This window comes from Salmo salar, chromosome 27 (genome assembly GCF_965601325.2).
Source record: "Salmo salar chromosome 27, fSalSal1, whole genome shotgun sequence".
Lineage (NCBI taxonomy): Eukaryota > Metazoa > Chordata > Actinopteri > Salmoniformes > Salmonidae > Salmo > Salmo salar.
Genome location: NC_138317.1, coordinates 11,782,935 through 11,800,060, shown reverse-complemented (window position 1 = coordinate 11,800,060; position 17,126 = coordinate 11,782,935). Strand labels below are relative to the sequence as shown.

The following is a 17,126-nucleotide window of genomic DNA, read 5'->3' as shown; positions in this document are numbered from 1 at the left end:
GAAATGGTAGTGTAATGGGATAATGTCTTACAGTGGTGTGTGAAGGATCTAATACTTTACCTTGTGTGCAGTAAAAATCACATCATTGTGGAAGCACCTCTAAGAGTGTGAATTAGGCCGTTTGAGAAGGCTTGAATCCTAAGCAACCTGCTTACACATAGTTTGAAGTACAATACCAACATAGCTAGGTCAAAGCTGTGTACTGGAAAAGCTTGGTAGAACATGGGTGGAGTAGGCAATGTGGTGCTTGTGAATATCCTTTCTTTTTCGGCTTCAGACCAATGCATACTTCTCACTTAAAATATATTTTTTTGTTTTTAATAAAACTAAATATCTGAGAAAATAATTTGTACAGCATTGTTAAGAATAAAACGGCTATATAATGATGTAGCAGAGCATTACTGAACACCATGGAATATGTATCACAAAGACCCAGGAATGTATGTTTTTATGCTAAAAAGGTGGCATCATTATAGCTTTATTACTAGTTTTACATTGATGTAATCACTTTCCAGATTTCCATTTTTTGATTGGTATACCTGTGTAGCAGAAAAATCCAAAAGCTTCAAAAAGCTTGTAGTTATTAATATTGTCTATTATTATGACAGTAGTGATATATTCCTTATTCCAGGGTGTTGACAGTGTGGCACAGCATAACTTTAGCAATTAGTTTGTAACATCTAACAACTTCAATGTTACATGTTAGCAAAAGTGAAAACTCTTTGTCCAGTAGTTTTCATATAACTTGTCATTTCTGTTCAAAATGTGGGTGAAATCATCACATCGCCATCGAGAAGACACATCCTGCTATATATAATATGTACAGAATGTAAATAAAAATGAAGCAAAAACAGAAATACAGCAAAAAAATGTTAATGAACCAATAGAAAAACAATTTAAGTGAATATAAAATTACAGATTTTTTTTGCATTTCAATACTACACTAAACAAAAATAGAAACACAACATGTAAAGTGTTGGTCCCATGTTTCATGAGCTGAAATAAAATATCCTTGAAATTTTCCAAATGCACAAAAAGATTATTTCTCTCAAATTGTACACAAATGTGTTTACATCCCTGTTAGTGAGCATTTCTCCTTTGCCAAGATAATCCATCCACCTGACAAGTGTGGCATATCAAGAAGCTGATTAAATAGCATGATCATTACACAGGTGCACCTTGTGTTGGTGACCACTCTAAAAAGGCCACTCTAAAATGTGCAGGTTTGTCACACAACAGATGTCACAGATGTCTTAAGTTTTGAGGGAGCGTGTAATTGGCATGCTGATTGCAGGAATGTCGACTAGAGATGTTGCCAGAGAATTGAATGTTAATTTCGCTACCATAAGCCGCTCCAACATCATTTTAGAGAATTTGGCAATACGTCCAACCAGCCTCACAATGGTATAGCACGTACGTGTATGGCGTTCTGTGGGCAAGCGGTTTGCTGAACAGAGTGCACCATGGGGTTATGGTATGGGCAGGCATAAATTACGGACAATGAACACAATTGCATTTTATCGATGACAATTTGAATGCACAGAAATACCGCAACGAGATCCCGAGGCCCATTGTGATGCCCATTTTTTAAAGGTATCTGTGTCCAACAGATGCATATCTGTATTCCCAGTCATGTGAAATCCATAGATTAGGGCCCAATGAATTTATTTCAATTGACTGATTTCCTTATATGAACTGTAACTCAGTACAATTTTTGAAATTGTTGCATGTTGTGTTTATATTTTTGTTCAGTATAGTTTAAACACCAATAACATCATTAACAGACCCAGTTACTGTAAAAAAAATTAAACATTTTTTTGTCATTGTAGAGTTTAGTTTTGCAGTTATTAGTTATAAAACATTATCACCATATAGGGCTGTTTTAGAGAAAGGTGTCTGTCCATGGATGCACATTTCTTTGACTCAAATTCTAGAAGAGTTCACCGTCTTTCTTCTCTTGTCTGTGATTCTCCCCTGTGAAGACAGACAGACAGACAGACAGACAGACAGACAGACAGACAGACAGACAGACAGACAGACAGACAGACAGACAGACAGACAGACAGACAGACAGACAGACAGACAGACAGAGACAGACAGAGACAGACAGAGACAGACAGACGTCGTCAGTGAAGATGACAAACGAATACACCGTGTTTCACTGGAAAGACTCCAAATCCTAACTTTAGATATCCACTAATAACTGAAACCTGTGGACATCATCACATGCATTCATGTCAATGGAGGATTGGTGAGAAAGCTGACATTGGTGTTTCAAAGACACCCAGAGGGATATTCACCTGTTTGATTAGTCAGAGAGAAACCTCATTCCTTTGGAACAGTGTTGTGGGAGGAGTTGGAACCAACATCGGAAGCTACGAGGAAAATAGATAAAACCACATTCTAAAATGGATTCATTCCAACACAATATATCCAAAGTCAGAAGATAAATGATGAACAACTACAAGATGAAGCATTTTCTTTCAGTTTCAGTGATGATGTCAGAAGCAGAATAAAGGCAGGCACTTACTGTTGGCCGGAACAAAGCCTGAAACACAGAGATATACGTGATGTTATTATTGACTCTGATGGCTTGGTTTGGTGGAATATTCCCTTATATACTTTACTCTTCCAAATGACGTCCCCAACAACAACAACGACCAGTAGGAGAGCTACCACCCCTCCAAAGATGGGGGTTGGGTCAATTGCACCTGTACTCATCAGAACAGAGTGTATTCATCTAAAATGAACTCCAAGCAGCATCCCTCAATGTCAAAAGTTCAGGGGGTCCATGAGAACATGCAGTCAGAGCGGTAGTGTTACAGAATAGGTGAGTGAACTTAAATTAGGACTATTGGGCATATTCAGTAGGAGGGTTGGGTATAGTGTATATTTCTCCCTCTTACCGATGTTGGTGTTTCCCCAGTTGGTCTTGATCTCAGACTCAGTCAGAACCTTGATGAAGTCCTCCTTGACACCCGTGACTTGAACTACACACTGATACTTGTTGTTCTTCCACTCCTCAGGTGTCACTGTCAGGTGGGAGCTTTTCTGGAAGGTTCCGTCATCGTTCTGGAGAGTCTCTCCGTACTCCACATCTTCATGGTGATCTTGTCCGTCTTTCTGCCAGGACACCATGACTCCACTGGGGTAGAAACCTGTCGCGTGGCAGGTCACTGGAGAGGAGGGGGTCTTCTGGAGCAGAGACACTGACGGAGGGACTGGAGAGAAGGAGTGGGGAGGGAATAAATAGAGGGAATAATCAGACACACAGAGAGAGAGAGAGAGAGAAAATGACAGTGGGTGGCAGAAAAAGAGAGAACATGAATCATTATTCAAAATATCTCAATGCGAGTTTAATATCATGCATTGTGAAGTGACATCCTGATAATAGAATATCACATCATTGCTGTGTAAGACAAGCAATCATGTCATGTGTCTCCGTACCTGTCCTCATCAGAGTGCTCTTCCCATAGTCCAGATACTTCTTCAGCCACTCAATGCAGGTCTGGGTGAGGTAATGTTTATCCTGCTGTATCTGAGCCATGTTATTATCCCACTTGAGTTTGGTGATGAGTGACTGTGGCGTTGGGGCGATCCATTTCAATGTCTTCAGGTCAAATGCTAAGAAATCCTCTCCATCATATCCATACTGATCAAACCCCTCTGTGACTCCAGCCTCATCATCCCACTCACATCCATACATATTCTGGTAAACGTGCACACCTGAGAGAAAGAGAGTGAGAGAGAGAGAGATAATCAACTCTGTGCACTACTCCTCCAGATTCAGTCTGCCAGTGGGATCTATATCATCATGTGTTAGTTGTTCAACCAGACCTCTACAGAGTGATGATGATGTCACAGCTTCACCACAGAGACAGAGAGTTGATGAGGAGACTCAGACAGTGTGGATCTATTCTACACCAGCTGATGTTGGCTTGGTTCTATCTACTGTGTTGAAGATACACACTGTGTTCAGTACAGTAGTGTTATTCTAACTAATGGATGTTGTGTACGACTGTCGTTTTCAGGTGTGTCAATGAATAAAACCCTGTTGATAAATGAAGACTGTCCTCTAGTGATGATGTCAGAGATAAATAGAGGAAGTGAGAGAGGATCCTCTGTTCAGTCAGGAACAACAGGAGAGAGAGATGGAAAGACCATTCGAGCAGAGAAGACCAAATACACATAATCATCATCAATATCACCATCATCACTATCATCATCATCATGTTCTGCTCCTCTGCTTCTCCCTACAGTCCCATCAGATCAGAGAGACACCCAGGGAGGCTGAGGAGACTACAGCTCTACTGTGGGGGACAGAGGGGGAACATATAGCTGGGCCGTGTGGATAACACACACACACACACACACACACACAAGTTCATGCACTTACATTCTAGACCAAAATTATCTTGTGTTAAATTGAACTATGCTCCCCTTTGCTTATGAATTAAATGAAACCACATTTCCACTTGATGTGATACCACATCTACAAACAGGGTACAGAATCTGATGGGGGAATAACACAGGATAATCTTTATCCGGATGAACCATTCTGAATAAAATAACCCTGGAATGAGTTTGGCTTAATTGGCCATGAAAATACTATTTTTACTCGTTGATGTATATTTGATATAGAACTTATTAAGGATGGGGGCATCACTCACCTCCAGTCTGATTGAAGCGTTGCTTGGCAACATCAATGTTGGCTTTGAAGGTCTGCTCGTCGCCAATGGAAGTCTGAGTGTTTCTATTCCAGTAATCAGGGTCAACCGCTTCTTTCATCCAGTCCTGTCGGGGAGTTTCTCTGCGGATGATGCTGTCATAGTACGAGATGGGTTCTCCATTCACCAACCCAACAGTCATAAACTCTGGGAAGTCTGGCATTCCGGAGGTCGCAGTGTACACATAACGCAGTGAATGCATAGCTGTAAGGTAGACAACGTTTTTAAGATTATTAAAATGCTATGATTTAACTCCATTCCAACATTCATGGGAAATACTGGCAGTGTCCAAATACCCATAGGCTACTTGCGTCCTAAATAGTAGGCTGCTTGAGTATGCGAAAAAAGAAAGTTTAATATACTGAACGAAAATATAAACGCAACATGTAGGGAGAGATTGTGTTGGTCCCATGTTTCATGAGCTGAAATAAAAGATCCCAGAAATTTTCCAGAAACACAAAAAGCGTATTTCTTGCAAATGTGTTTACGTCCCTGTTAGTGAGCATTTCTCATTTGCCAAGACAATCCATCCACCTGACAGGTGTGGCATATTAAGAATCTAAACAGCATGATCATTACACAGGTGCACCTTATGCTGGGGACAATAAAATGCCACTCTAAAATGTCCCAGATGTCTCAAGTTTTTTGAGGGAGCGAGCAATTGGGATGCTGACTGGTGGAATATCCACCAGAGCTCTTGCCAGATAATTTGATGTTAATTTCACTAGCATAAGCTGCCTCCAGCATCGTTTTCAAGCATTTGGCAGTACATCCAACCAGCCTCACAACTGCAGACCATGTACGTCGTTGTGTGGGCGAGCAGTTTGCTAATGTCAACGTTGTAAACAGAGTGGCCCATGGTGGCGGTGGTGTTATGGTATGGGCAGGCATAAGCAACGGAAAACTAACACAATTTCATTTTATCGATGGCAAATTGAATGCACAGAGATACCGTGATGAAATCCTGAGGCACATTGTCGAGCTATTCATCCACCGCCATCACCTCATGTTTCAGCATGAGGTGCCCAATGTTACAAGGATCTGTACATAATTCCTGGAAGCTGAAAATGTCCCAATTCCTCCATGGCCTGCATACTCACCAGACATGTCACCCATTGAGCATGTTTGGGATGCTCTGGATTGACGTATATGACAGCGTGTTCCAGTTCCTGCCAATATCTAGCAACTTCACACAGCCATTGAAGAGGAGTGGGACAACTTTCCACAGGCCACAACACAACACATCTTGAAGGAGATGTGTTGCGCTGCATGAGGCAAATGGTGGTCACACCAGATACTGACTGGTTTTCTTATCCACCCCCCTACCCTTTTAAGGTATCTGTGACCAACAGACGCATATCTGTATTTCCTGTAATCCCATGTGAAATCCAGTGGTGTAAAGTACTTAGGTAAAAATACTTTAAAGTACTACTTGGGGTACCTGTACTTTGCTTTACTATTTATATTTTTGCCAACTTTTACTTCACTACATTCCTAAAGAAAATAATGTACTTTTTACTCCATACATTTTACATGACACCCAAAAGTACTTAAGTATATTTAAAACCAAATACTTTTAGACTTTTACTCAAGTAGTATTTTACTGGGTGACTTTCACTTTTACTTGAGTCATTTTCTATTAAGGTATCTTTACTTTTACTCAAGTATGACAATTGGGTACTTTTTCCACCACTGGTGAAATCAATAGTTTAGGGCCTAATGAATTTATTTCAATTGACTTATTTCCTTATATGAACTGTAACTCTGTGATATTGCTGCATGTTGCATTTATATTTTATTCAGTTTCGTATGCAACATTTCTTCTTCTTGTTCGAGATTGGGTTGGCGGATCGCATCCATCTTTTAAGGTGCATACACCGCCACCTACTGTACTGGAGTGGGAGGCCATTCACAGCAGACCTACATTAAATTCTCTTCATTAGTCCTGTTCCTCTGAGAAAGTGAAATAGAGCCCTAGACACCACTTCCCTCTCCTTTCCTCCCCCCCACCACACCACACCACCCAAACTCCAACCCCATCCAGCCTCTCTAACCCTTCCACACAATCTCTCCCTATTTACGTAATACAGTTCACAAAATATCAACATATGCTCCACCGTTTCCTCCACTAAACACTCACCTGTTTCAATGTCTCCCTATCATCCACAACAAACCGTAGTCTACTCCACACAACTTCCTTTGTCCTACATTCCATACTCCCCACATCTTCTGTTACTGACCGGTGCACGCAATAAAATTGCCTCCCATTACTACTAGCATCCCACTCCCTTTGCCAAAGGCCGAGCCCTTTTGCCCAGATCAAGGACTTGACTTCCCTGCTGCCCAGCGGGACCTGAATATCTACCCCCTCTCTCCTCACCACACTCTTATCCACCACATCAGCCTTCTCATTACCCTCCACACCAACATGTGCAGGAACCCAGCAAAAGCTTACCACCACTCCCATCCTCTCCAATCCCATTCATCTCCACAAACAAGTCTCCACTATCCGACCTGCCCGTCTTCACAGATCACCACTCTGAGTGGTTTCACCTCCTCGACCCATCTCAAACCTATAATCACGGCCATCAACTCGGCCGCATACACTGACACATAATCGGTTAACCACTTACAGTGCATTCTGAAAGTATTCAGACACCTCGACTTTTCTCACATTTTGTTACGTTACAACCTTATTCTAAAATGGATTAAATTGATGAATACCCCATAATGACAAAGCAAGAACAGGTTTCAAGAAATGTTGGCAACTGAAATATCACAATTACATAACTATTCGCTCATGAGGCATTTCTAAGTTATATTCTTCAAGAATCAATGGATATATATAAGTCCAAAAATGGATGTAGCAACTACAGATTGCCCCTTTAAGTCTATCAAAAGTGTGTGAGTTTGAGCATATGTCCATTAGGCCTATGGATTGATTTATTTTATCAGCATGAATTAGATTGAGCAATAAAAGCCCCACTTTTATTCCATAGGCTGGGATCCTCACTACGCAGCTGTTGAAAGAGGGTATTTTTCACTGGCTGTCCACTCGTTTTCAAAAACAATGATTGATAGTCAGCTTACATTTCTTGAATTCAACCATTATTGGGTTCAAATACACATTTAGATTTGTGAACTGCCATCCACAACAACCACAATCCGTAAGGCGCAAATAGCTAATTGAGAGAGCAGCAGTGTGATTCACATCAATGCGCTACGTAGATATCAATAATAAGTGATATCCATATCGCCGTAGACCACACCACTGCTGTCATCCTTACCTCCAAGCGTTTATTCAAGTTAGATAATATTTGGATGCCGACAGCAGTCGCACCATTGGAAAACATAGCTTGGACTGTAGCCTACAAAAGCCTATTCCTGCTCTTTCATACCACCCATCAAACCAATTTAGTGTGTCATCATAGTGGTCTCTGACTTGTGGTCGGACTCAGTCAGGTGGAACAAACTAAAATTGCGCCTTTTTCTATGCTGATTTGAATGAATTTAAAAGTAATCCTCGAAGTAATCCTCTAGTTTTTCAAAAGTATTTCTAATATGATTACAATATTTTTGCTGGTAATGTAACAGATTACAGTTACCATTTTTTTGTAATCCCTTACATGTAATGGATAAAGTGTAATCCGTTACTCCCCAACCCTGCCCTTTACTCAGTACTTTGTTGAAGCACCTTTGGCCTCGAGTCTTCTTGGGTACAACATTACAAGCTTGGCACACCTATATTTCCCATTCTTCTCTGCAGATCTTCTCAAACTCTGTCAGGAGGTGAGCGTCGCTGCACAGCTATTTTCAGGTCTCTCCAGAGATGTTCAGTCGGGTTCAAGTCCGGGCTCTGGCTGGGCCACTCAAGGACATTCAGAGACTTGTCTCAAAGCCACTCCTGCGTTGTCTTGGCTGTGTGCTTAGGGTCGTTGTCCTGTTGGAAGGTGAACCTTCACCCCAGTCTAGAGGTCCTCAGGCTGGGGTGAGCTTGAGAGGATCCAACCTGAGAGCTTGAGAGGATCTGCAGAGAGGAATCTGAGAAACTCCCCAAATACAGGTGTTCCAAGCTTGTAGCGTCATACCCAAGAAGACTCAAGGCTGTAATTGCTGCCAAAGGTGCTTCAACAAAGTACTGAGTAAAGGTCTGAATTCTTATGTAAATATGATATCTTTTTTTTTTTTTTAGGTCTGGAGCCTGCTAGTTTTCTGTTCTACCTGACAATACATTTTTTGCTTTGTCATTATGGGGTGTTGTGTGTGAAAAAAAATGAATAATAATAAACTAATAAAGCCGTAACCTAACAAAATGTGGAAAAAGTCAAGAGGTCTGAATACTTTCCAAAGTCACTGTATAGTAGCATAACTTTTGATTTGAACATTAGAAAAAGTTTTGGTGTGTACTAGGTGATTTGATTTAATTTATATATGTTACAGCACTTTGGTTTCTCTAATAATTATGTTGAAATGAAACTAAAAGTATCTCCCGAGTGGCGCAGCGGTCTAAGGCACTGCATCTCAGTGCAAGAGGCGTCACTACAGTCCCTAGTTCGTATCCAGGCTGTATCACATCCGTCCATGATTGGGAGTCCCATAGGGCGGCGCACAATTGGCCCAGCGTCATCCGGGTTTGGCTCGTGTTCTTAACTGACTTACCTAGTTAAATACAAACAAAAATGTATTTGTCTCCTGTCCTTTTTAAATAGGATTGATGGGCTAGGCGGTATAGTTAGAATATGATAGTCCTACTCAGGCTGGTTATAGGCAGACTATAACCCCATTCATATTCTATTCAGAATTTAGAGAACTTAATGAAATTGGAAATGAGCTATTATCAAGCCGGTTAATGCGATGCATGTCTGTTGAATTTGGATAAATCCACCCTCATTCGTCCCCGCCCCATCTACTCAGCCAGTCAGGAGCCTACTGCATACCCTTTACTTAACGTATGTGCTGAATAGTATGCGACGATGAGTATAGTATGCAGTTTAAGTATGTAGTATGCAAGTACGGGTATTCGGATACATATGTAGTATGCAAGTACGGGTATTCGGATACAGCCCACTGAGTGAGTAAAGCACACGGAGAATTACAGAGCAGTAGAGGCTTACAGGAAATTAACTCATGTATAGTGCAAGTTAACTCAGATGGTTAATTCAGATGGAGATATTTAAAAACACTGCTCAGTACAACGCAAAAAATGCAACGCAAAACCATAGTTGCCTCATTTCCAAACTGGGGGCATAGGAGTCCTTCATGGTTCATTTAAAAAACTGCCACAACCTGATTATGCTGTATGAAAACAGAAGAGAAAAATATTAAAAGGCGTCCTGTTTTATTCTCTTTGACAGACAGTTAAGTTAGGATAAATTATGATTAAATTGGTCAATCTGAGAATGTTTGGATTGGTCTTTTATGCTACAACACCGTAATGGCGACACCAAAAATGATCCGTTAGATCGCGGATAAGGTTGGCCACGAGATTGAAGTGGGTCGCAAGACTATACTAACACAAATGGGAGTGATTAACCTTCACTTCACCACTAAGCGCCATGGCAAAATGAGTGATAAGTTTGACACCAAAACTGAAAATTAAGTAATTATCACTCATAGACAGCATGTGTGTATCATTTTTTCTGACGTCAAAATACCTTCCTTCACCGAACATCAAATTAAAAAAAAATGCAGATCACGTTCAGTGTACTGTACAGTGTGGTTAGTTATTAACCAACACGTTCTCATGGAATGTAACCTCAAAACAGACAAGCCTGTTGCTCTCAGACAGTCAGTCACCTACACTTTCCCACAATGATCTCTTTTAAACACGATGTCTTTTCACTTTGGTGACTAAAATAACAATGTGAAAGACAAGTACTGTAACTGTAACTCAAGCCTCCTCAGGACTCTTGCCGACGCTGAAATCTGAGGTATTCTAGTGAAACAATGCTCTCCATTCCATGAGGGTATTATGTTTTATTATTAAGAGCTCACTAGTCAAATAACAGATCATTGCGTCAAAACAGCATGGTTTCCATTAGGAGTTTCCTGCTCTTTTTCAGCTTTATGCAGTTGATAGCAGTGGAATAAGAAACGTGTTTCTTGAAGGTGACAATTCTTAACTCCATAAGCCATATGTACTATACCTTCCATACAGAAAATGACATCAAGATCATCCCATTGGCACTGAGTGAACTACAGTATTGAAAGGGATTATGCATGAGTAGGCCTACTGAATCCATTACTGTCCCAGCAGGTGTGAGCTGTGTGTGGTATTGGCCTGACACCGAATGGATATTACAACTGTTTTTGCATTATTACATACAAATAAGGATTTGCTTAGATATCTTCACCTTCAAGAAAAATGATTGAAACTGAACATAAACTTAAATAATTGTTATTGCTATGCCCAATCCATGACAGACATATATTGCAGGCAGAAGAACAAGGAGAGTCATGTTAGTAAATAACAAATCCAAGGTAACTTACAGACCATTACAAACTGGATGGTTTGAGCATTGAATGTTGATTGGCTGACAGCCGTGGTATATCAGACCGTTTACCACAGGTATTTCTAAATATACATTTTTACTGCTCTAATTATGTTGGTAACCAGTTTATAATAGCAACAAGGCACCTTGGGGGTTTTGGTATATGGCCAGTATATAGGTGTAGCATTTCATCAAATGAGAGGCTTAATTTCAACCAGTAAAGAACGTGAACCAATTCCAGTAGAGAATGTGAAAAGCTTTATTGAAAGAAGCTCATGTGTTTTAAATACATAACACATGCATTATAAATATTATAATATGAATACAAGTTCAATCTGTACTTCAGAGATATCATGATTAAGCCTTGTGTCTTTATAATTCTAACACCATGTCTGTCATCATAATCATCAGAAGGTGAAATGCAAAACTAACCTTAGATCATTAACTCTGGGACTACTATGTCTGTGTTTCAATGTAAAGCATCTCTTCAATAATACTTCCTGTTTGCCCGACCAAGTGACCTCTCACCTCTGATCATGCTGTGCCCTCTGTCAGGCAGTTCAGAAGCGGGAGTGGTTCACCGACACAGCTGATATAACCTAGAGCCCTCAAACTCAACTCTCCACCTAGTCGTCAGTTCCACTGCGTTTCCCCCCCCCCCCCTCATTATTCCCCTCTAATCAGGGACTGATTTAGACCTGGGACATCAGCTGGGTGCAATTTCTTGTCAGGTAGAACAGAAAACCAGCAGGCTCCAGACCTCAGTGTAAGAATTGAATACCACTGACCTAGAGGATTTAAGAAGGGGGGAGAGGGATGAAGTGAGGGAGGGAGACTGTTTTGAGAAAATAAGGTAGTTAAAGAGATTGTTCAACAGCAATCTATGTGTGTGGCCTCACCTGGTGTCCACACTGAGTGGATGCAGAATACTTTATACTAACAAACAAGCACAGACACACAAGGACAAACAATGTAGTGTAGTTACATAAATAATGGAGTGTCTTACTATTCTCCATGGTTGGTCGTCTTGCCTATTCTTTGAAAGCAGGAGACAACTCCTGAGCCTGCTTACTGTACAACACATCAATCAGATTGATACATAAGTGTGTAGGTGTGGGGTGTAGGTTGTAGGGTGTCTTAATTGTCCTAATTCGTTTTCAGTAAGGGTGACTGACTGTTAGTCAGTTTTGTTTTTGTGCAGATATCACCCTCACCTGAGAAGTAGAACGGGAGAGAAACTGAGAATTGAATAACTGCAGTTGACATAGCTAAGTAAACGGAAGAATACTCTTATTGCAATGTGGGTGGCTCTTATATGAGCTTTCGGTTGTGCATAGTGTAGTCTATGGTACAAAGTTCTCCCACACTCACTTGCGGAGTTGTCCCCCATCCTGGCAACATCCTGCAGAGCAGCATACCTCTCCTCTGGCACACAGCAGTGAGCTGCAGGTCTCCCCCTGTCCAATTCACACACTTATCAAGAGAACATCCCTGGACATCTCTACTACTTTTGATCTGGCAGACTCACTAAACACAAATGCTTAGTTCTTAATTATGTCTGAGTATTAGAGTGTGCCCCTGGCTATCTGTAAATTATAAAAATCAAGAAAATTGTGCTGTCTGGTTTGCTTAATATAAGGAATTTGAAATTATTTATACTTTTACTTTTGATAATTAAGCATATTTTAGAAACTACATATATTTTTGATACTTAAGTATATTTAAAACCAAATACTTTTAGACTTTTACTCAAGTAGTATTTTACTGGGTGACGTTCACTTTTACTTCAGTCATTTTCTATTAAAGTAGCTTTACTTTTCTTCAAGTATGACCATTGCATACTTTTTCTACCACTGCCGTGTAGTGCTCTACATGGTAATTGTAGGCAATCGTTTTGAAGGAATCTCCAGTACCTGTAGGAATATGGAAGATAGTCATTATTAGGATTTTACATCACCAGGTCATGTAGTGCTAAGCCAACTACTAAAATGTGCACCCCTTTGAGTCCCCAGGACCAGAACTGAGAACCACTGCTCTTCATTGGGACCTCTTCATCTGCAGACAATTTCACAGCTCTCTGTATCTGAGGACAGAAAACATCACAAGAAACAGGCTTCATTATACTCAAATTAGACCGCAATGAATACTATGTTGCTATTATCTCTGTCCTCAGCTTTTCTTTTTAGGGACTGGAACTACACTAAAGTACCTGCCCTATCCAGAATGGCGTTCTCTCCTTTCTTTGATAGCTAGAGCTGCTATCTTTTCACCCTCTTCCATGGCCGTTAGCTAGCTACCTACAAATATATTTGGAGTTTGTGTATTTAATTCAATGATAAATACATCAAGATAGCTAGCTAATATGATGTTAGGTAGCTGGTGACATTTAATTCACTTAACTAGCTATACAGTATGTAAACTTGGCTAGATAGCAAACTAGCTACTTTGAGTTAGCCTGCACTGTAGCTCGCTATAGCGAATAATACAATGTTTTTAAAAACATTTTCAAAACCTTTACTAGGTTATCCCAGCCACGTGGATGATTGGAGACAGAGCAACAACCTTTGTTTACCACCAGAGCGGTTTAGAGCGTATTACTATTTACCTGTGAATAAATTCATTAAAAGGAGAATGGGTTGAACTATTTACCCATTTAATAACTAGACCTTCATACAAACTTGCTATGCTGAATTCTTGATGCAAAATCGAACGTGCTGCTCTATGCTGCCAGCACACCCACAAGCAAGTCACTCTGGGCGGCCGAAGCAGCACACAGCAATTTACCGCATGCTAGTGTACACAGGCTGTAAAAGTAGAACTATTGCCTGCCATTGCGACCACATGCCAAGTCCCGTAGGTAGATTCATAGAGCTGGAACAAACGAAAATCACAAAGAAAAAAATATTTAATATCTAGTTGACAGAGGTGTGGACTCGGTGTCACATGACTTGGACTCACTCCAGTCACAAATTTGATGACTTGAGACTAGAATTGATAGAAAATAAAATAACTTGTGACTTGCCTTGAACTTGGAGCCTCAAGACTCGGGACTCAACTTTGACTTTAGACTGAACTTGAAATTATCTGACCAGGTTGTGTAATGTTTTGTCACTTATTTTGTGGCACAGTCTTCATGGATTACTCTCCACACAGCCAGAGACAGCATCTTGCAAAAATCATGCAACAGATTGGCTAATGAAACGTACACTTGGTCCCCTGATTGGACGAGCAAACTGTCAATCAACAGGTCGCGTGAGCTAGTGATTCTCAAAGTGGGAGTCAGTCACGTGTGAAACTGAATGAGAAGAAAATACATATTTTAATAGGCTACATAGGTATAGCCTACCATTTGTGACTAATACATTTATCCCTTTGCCTATTTGATTTGGTTACTAACATAGGCCTACGGCATTACACAAACTTCTTGTTTTAAACACATCTAATTTGTGCCTCAGAACCGAAAAGTTAAACGTCTTGATTGTTGACCAATTACCAGTCATAGCATTGGCGCGCAATGGCAGGACACATACCCAGATTAGTGACCAGAAAGCACCAGTTACATTTTCTCCGGTATGTTTATATTATCGATACAAACTACAGTTTAGCAATAGGCTACCCGGCGATATCATTGATAATTATCATATTTCAGATTATATTATGTTACAAATTTGCAAAATGTACAATATGTTACTAATATGAAAAACGTATGATATGTTACAAATTCTAGTTAGGGTTAAGTTGAGGAGTTGGGTTAGCTAACATGCTAAGTAGTTATTTAACTAGGCAAGTCAGTTAAGAACAAATTCTTATTTACAGTGACAGCCTAGGAACAGTGGGTTAACTGCCTTGCTCAGGGGCAGAACGACAGAGTTCTACTTTGTCAGCTCGGGGATTCAATCTAGCAACCTTTCAGGTTACTGGCCCAACGCTCTAACCACTAGGCTACCTGCCACCCCTAAAAAGTAGTAGAAAAGTTGCTGATTAACTAAAACGTTTAAGTTGTCTGTGATGAGATACGAACTCGCAACCTTTGGGTTGACAGACCTTTGTCGCTTGGTCGGGGTGGGTGTATAACGCAATCTGTCTTGTATAACCATACCAAACGCAACATATCATACAAATGAGTGTCCCGGATTCATATTTACTATGTTACGTCTAGTCTACGAGACCAGGCGGCGTTGAGAGGCGGACCCTCAGTCTGTTGCTGTCTCCCTCAGCTGAGACTGACCATCAGATGCAGCCACCATCATATAATTAATAAAGCCCACTATATAATTAATCAGCCCACAAATTAAAATAAATTATTAATATCTTATTTAAATATTTGTCACTTTTACCGGTCCCAAGCCCGGATAAAGGAGGGTTGGAATTGTGACATTTAGAAAAAAAACAAGAATCGACAGAAGTTCATTTGTAGTTCTAAACATATTTAGGGTGTTTTTTTACTCACTTTGTCTCTCCCACTGTCAGGGATTCTAGGAGTGGTGGTTGGAGTCAGGCGCAGAGGGTAAGTATATCGTCTTTATTTTCTCCGGCACAAAACGGTCACGCCAAAACAGAAGGGCGCGTAATAAGAATGACCAACCCAAAACACAGGACAAAACAGTCCGGAGAGAAAATAAGGCGTCAGCCAGCACATCCAAATAACAAAACAGCGAAATAATCCCGCACAAACCTGGGCGGGTTTAACAGGCTTAAATAAACACAAATCAAGAAACAAAACAGGGAACAGGTGCAACCAATAAGACCAAACAAACCGAAAAGGAAAAAGGGATCAGCGGTGACTAGTAGGCCGGCGACGACGACCGCCGAGCGCCGCCCGAACTGGCAGGGGAGCCACCTTCGGTGGGATTCGTGACACCCACGATGTTATTCCTCTCTCATACAGCGTACATCACAATTACATGCACATGGTCTATTATGCAATTTAGGTGATGACGTCATTTAGCGACTTCTAGCGACGTTTAGGACAGCCTTTAGCTACTTTCCTTACTGAGGAGTTGGCAACACTACTTGAGACTCACACTTTGTGATTTGAGATTTGCTTGTGACTCAAATAATAATGACGTTGTCCCACCTCTGCTAGTTAATTTAAAAAAGCGTTGCATGTAATATTAAATATAACAACATATTTTTTACTAAATCCCATAGGTGAATCTAATATTAATAGAAACTTCATACACTGACCTGCAGATGCAGCATGAAGGCTTATGCTTAAGAGCAGAAGGATGAAACACTTCATATCGTCGTTAGCCCGTCAATGCTTTATTAATGTTTAGATGTAGTTCGATTTGGAGTGTTTTTTCTCCGCAAGGCTCTCTGTGTTGACCGCCAGGCAGAAATGACCAGAGAATAATGGTTCGCACTGATTTTGTGCATGTTTCTAGAGTCAATGGGAATTCAGCTAACTCTAGCGTCACTAAAATCTGGGCTGAAGTAAACAGCGAAGGTTGAGTTATGAAAGTGAAAGTAAGTAATTGTTGTGTTGAAGGTTGAGATTCTGCTCAAAATGCCTATACAATATACTGACTAATGCTCCTACAGACATACAAAGTACAGTAAAAGTCTCAATTACAAATCCCAAACACTGAAAACCGTCCTGATGTGCAAACAAAATATTTGCCAACGCTTAATTTTAAGGGGTCCTTCATACAGAGTAATTCAATGTGTAACTACACTATAACAAGTATTGTAGTTAATGGTAATCACTAATAGTTACACTGTAATAACAACATGTAACTGATGGTAATTGCAGTCTATAATTACAGAGGTGTAACAACAAACGCTTGTTACCATGCTTGTTACAAATGGGCAAGTTTCCACTAAATTCAACAATGTATTGTTTAGTTTCTTAGCTAGATCCGATTCAGTAATAACTGTCACAAGGTTGTAATCTCTTGTGGACAGA

At 40.4% G+C, this 17,126-nt stretch overlaps 1 protein-coding gene across 3 annotated transcripts; it reads right to left on the bottom strand.

Moving 5' to 3' along the window:
* Nucleotides 1-441: 441 nt before the first annotated feature.
* LOC106588402 (major histocompatibility complex class I-related protein 1) lies at nucleotides 442-16,564 on the bottom strand. Of its 3 annotated transcripts, none has more exons than XM_014177345.3 (7): nucleotides 16,406-16,564; nucleotides 4,671-4,931; nucleotides 3,448-3,726; nucleotides 2,907-3,221; nucleotides 2,531-2,548; nucleotides 2,301-2,375; nucleotides 442-1,974 (listed from the first exon to the last, which is right to left on the bottom strand). In XM_014177345.3, the coding sequence occupies exons 1-6, from the start codon at nucleotides 16,458-16,460 to the stop codon at nucleotides 2,326-2,328; spliced, it is 978 nt and encodes a 325-aa protein (XP_014032820.3). In that variant the 5' UTR covers nucleotides 16,461-16,564; the 3' UTR covers nucleotides 442-1,974; nucleotides 2,301-2,325. The 3 variants fall into 3 exon arrangements, with proteins under 3 accessions (XP_014032820.3, XP_082826141.1, XP_045565516.2); XM_082970015.1 differs by lacking the exon at nucleotides 16,406-16,564 and adding an exon at nucleotides 15,669-15,690; XM_045709560.2 differs by lacking the exon at nucleotides 2,531-2,548.
* Nucleotides 16,565-17,126: the final 562 nt, after the last annotated feature.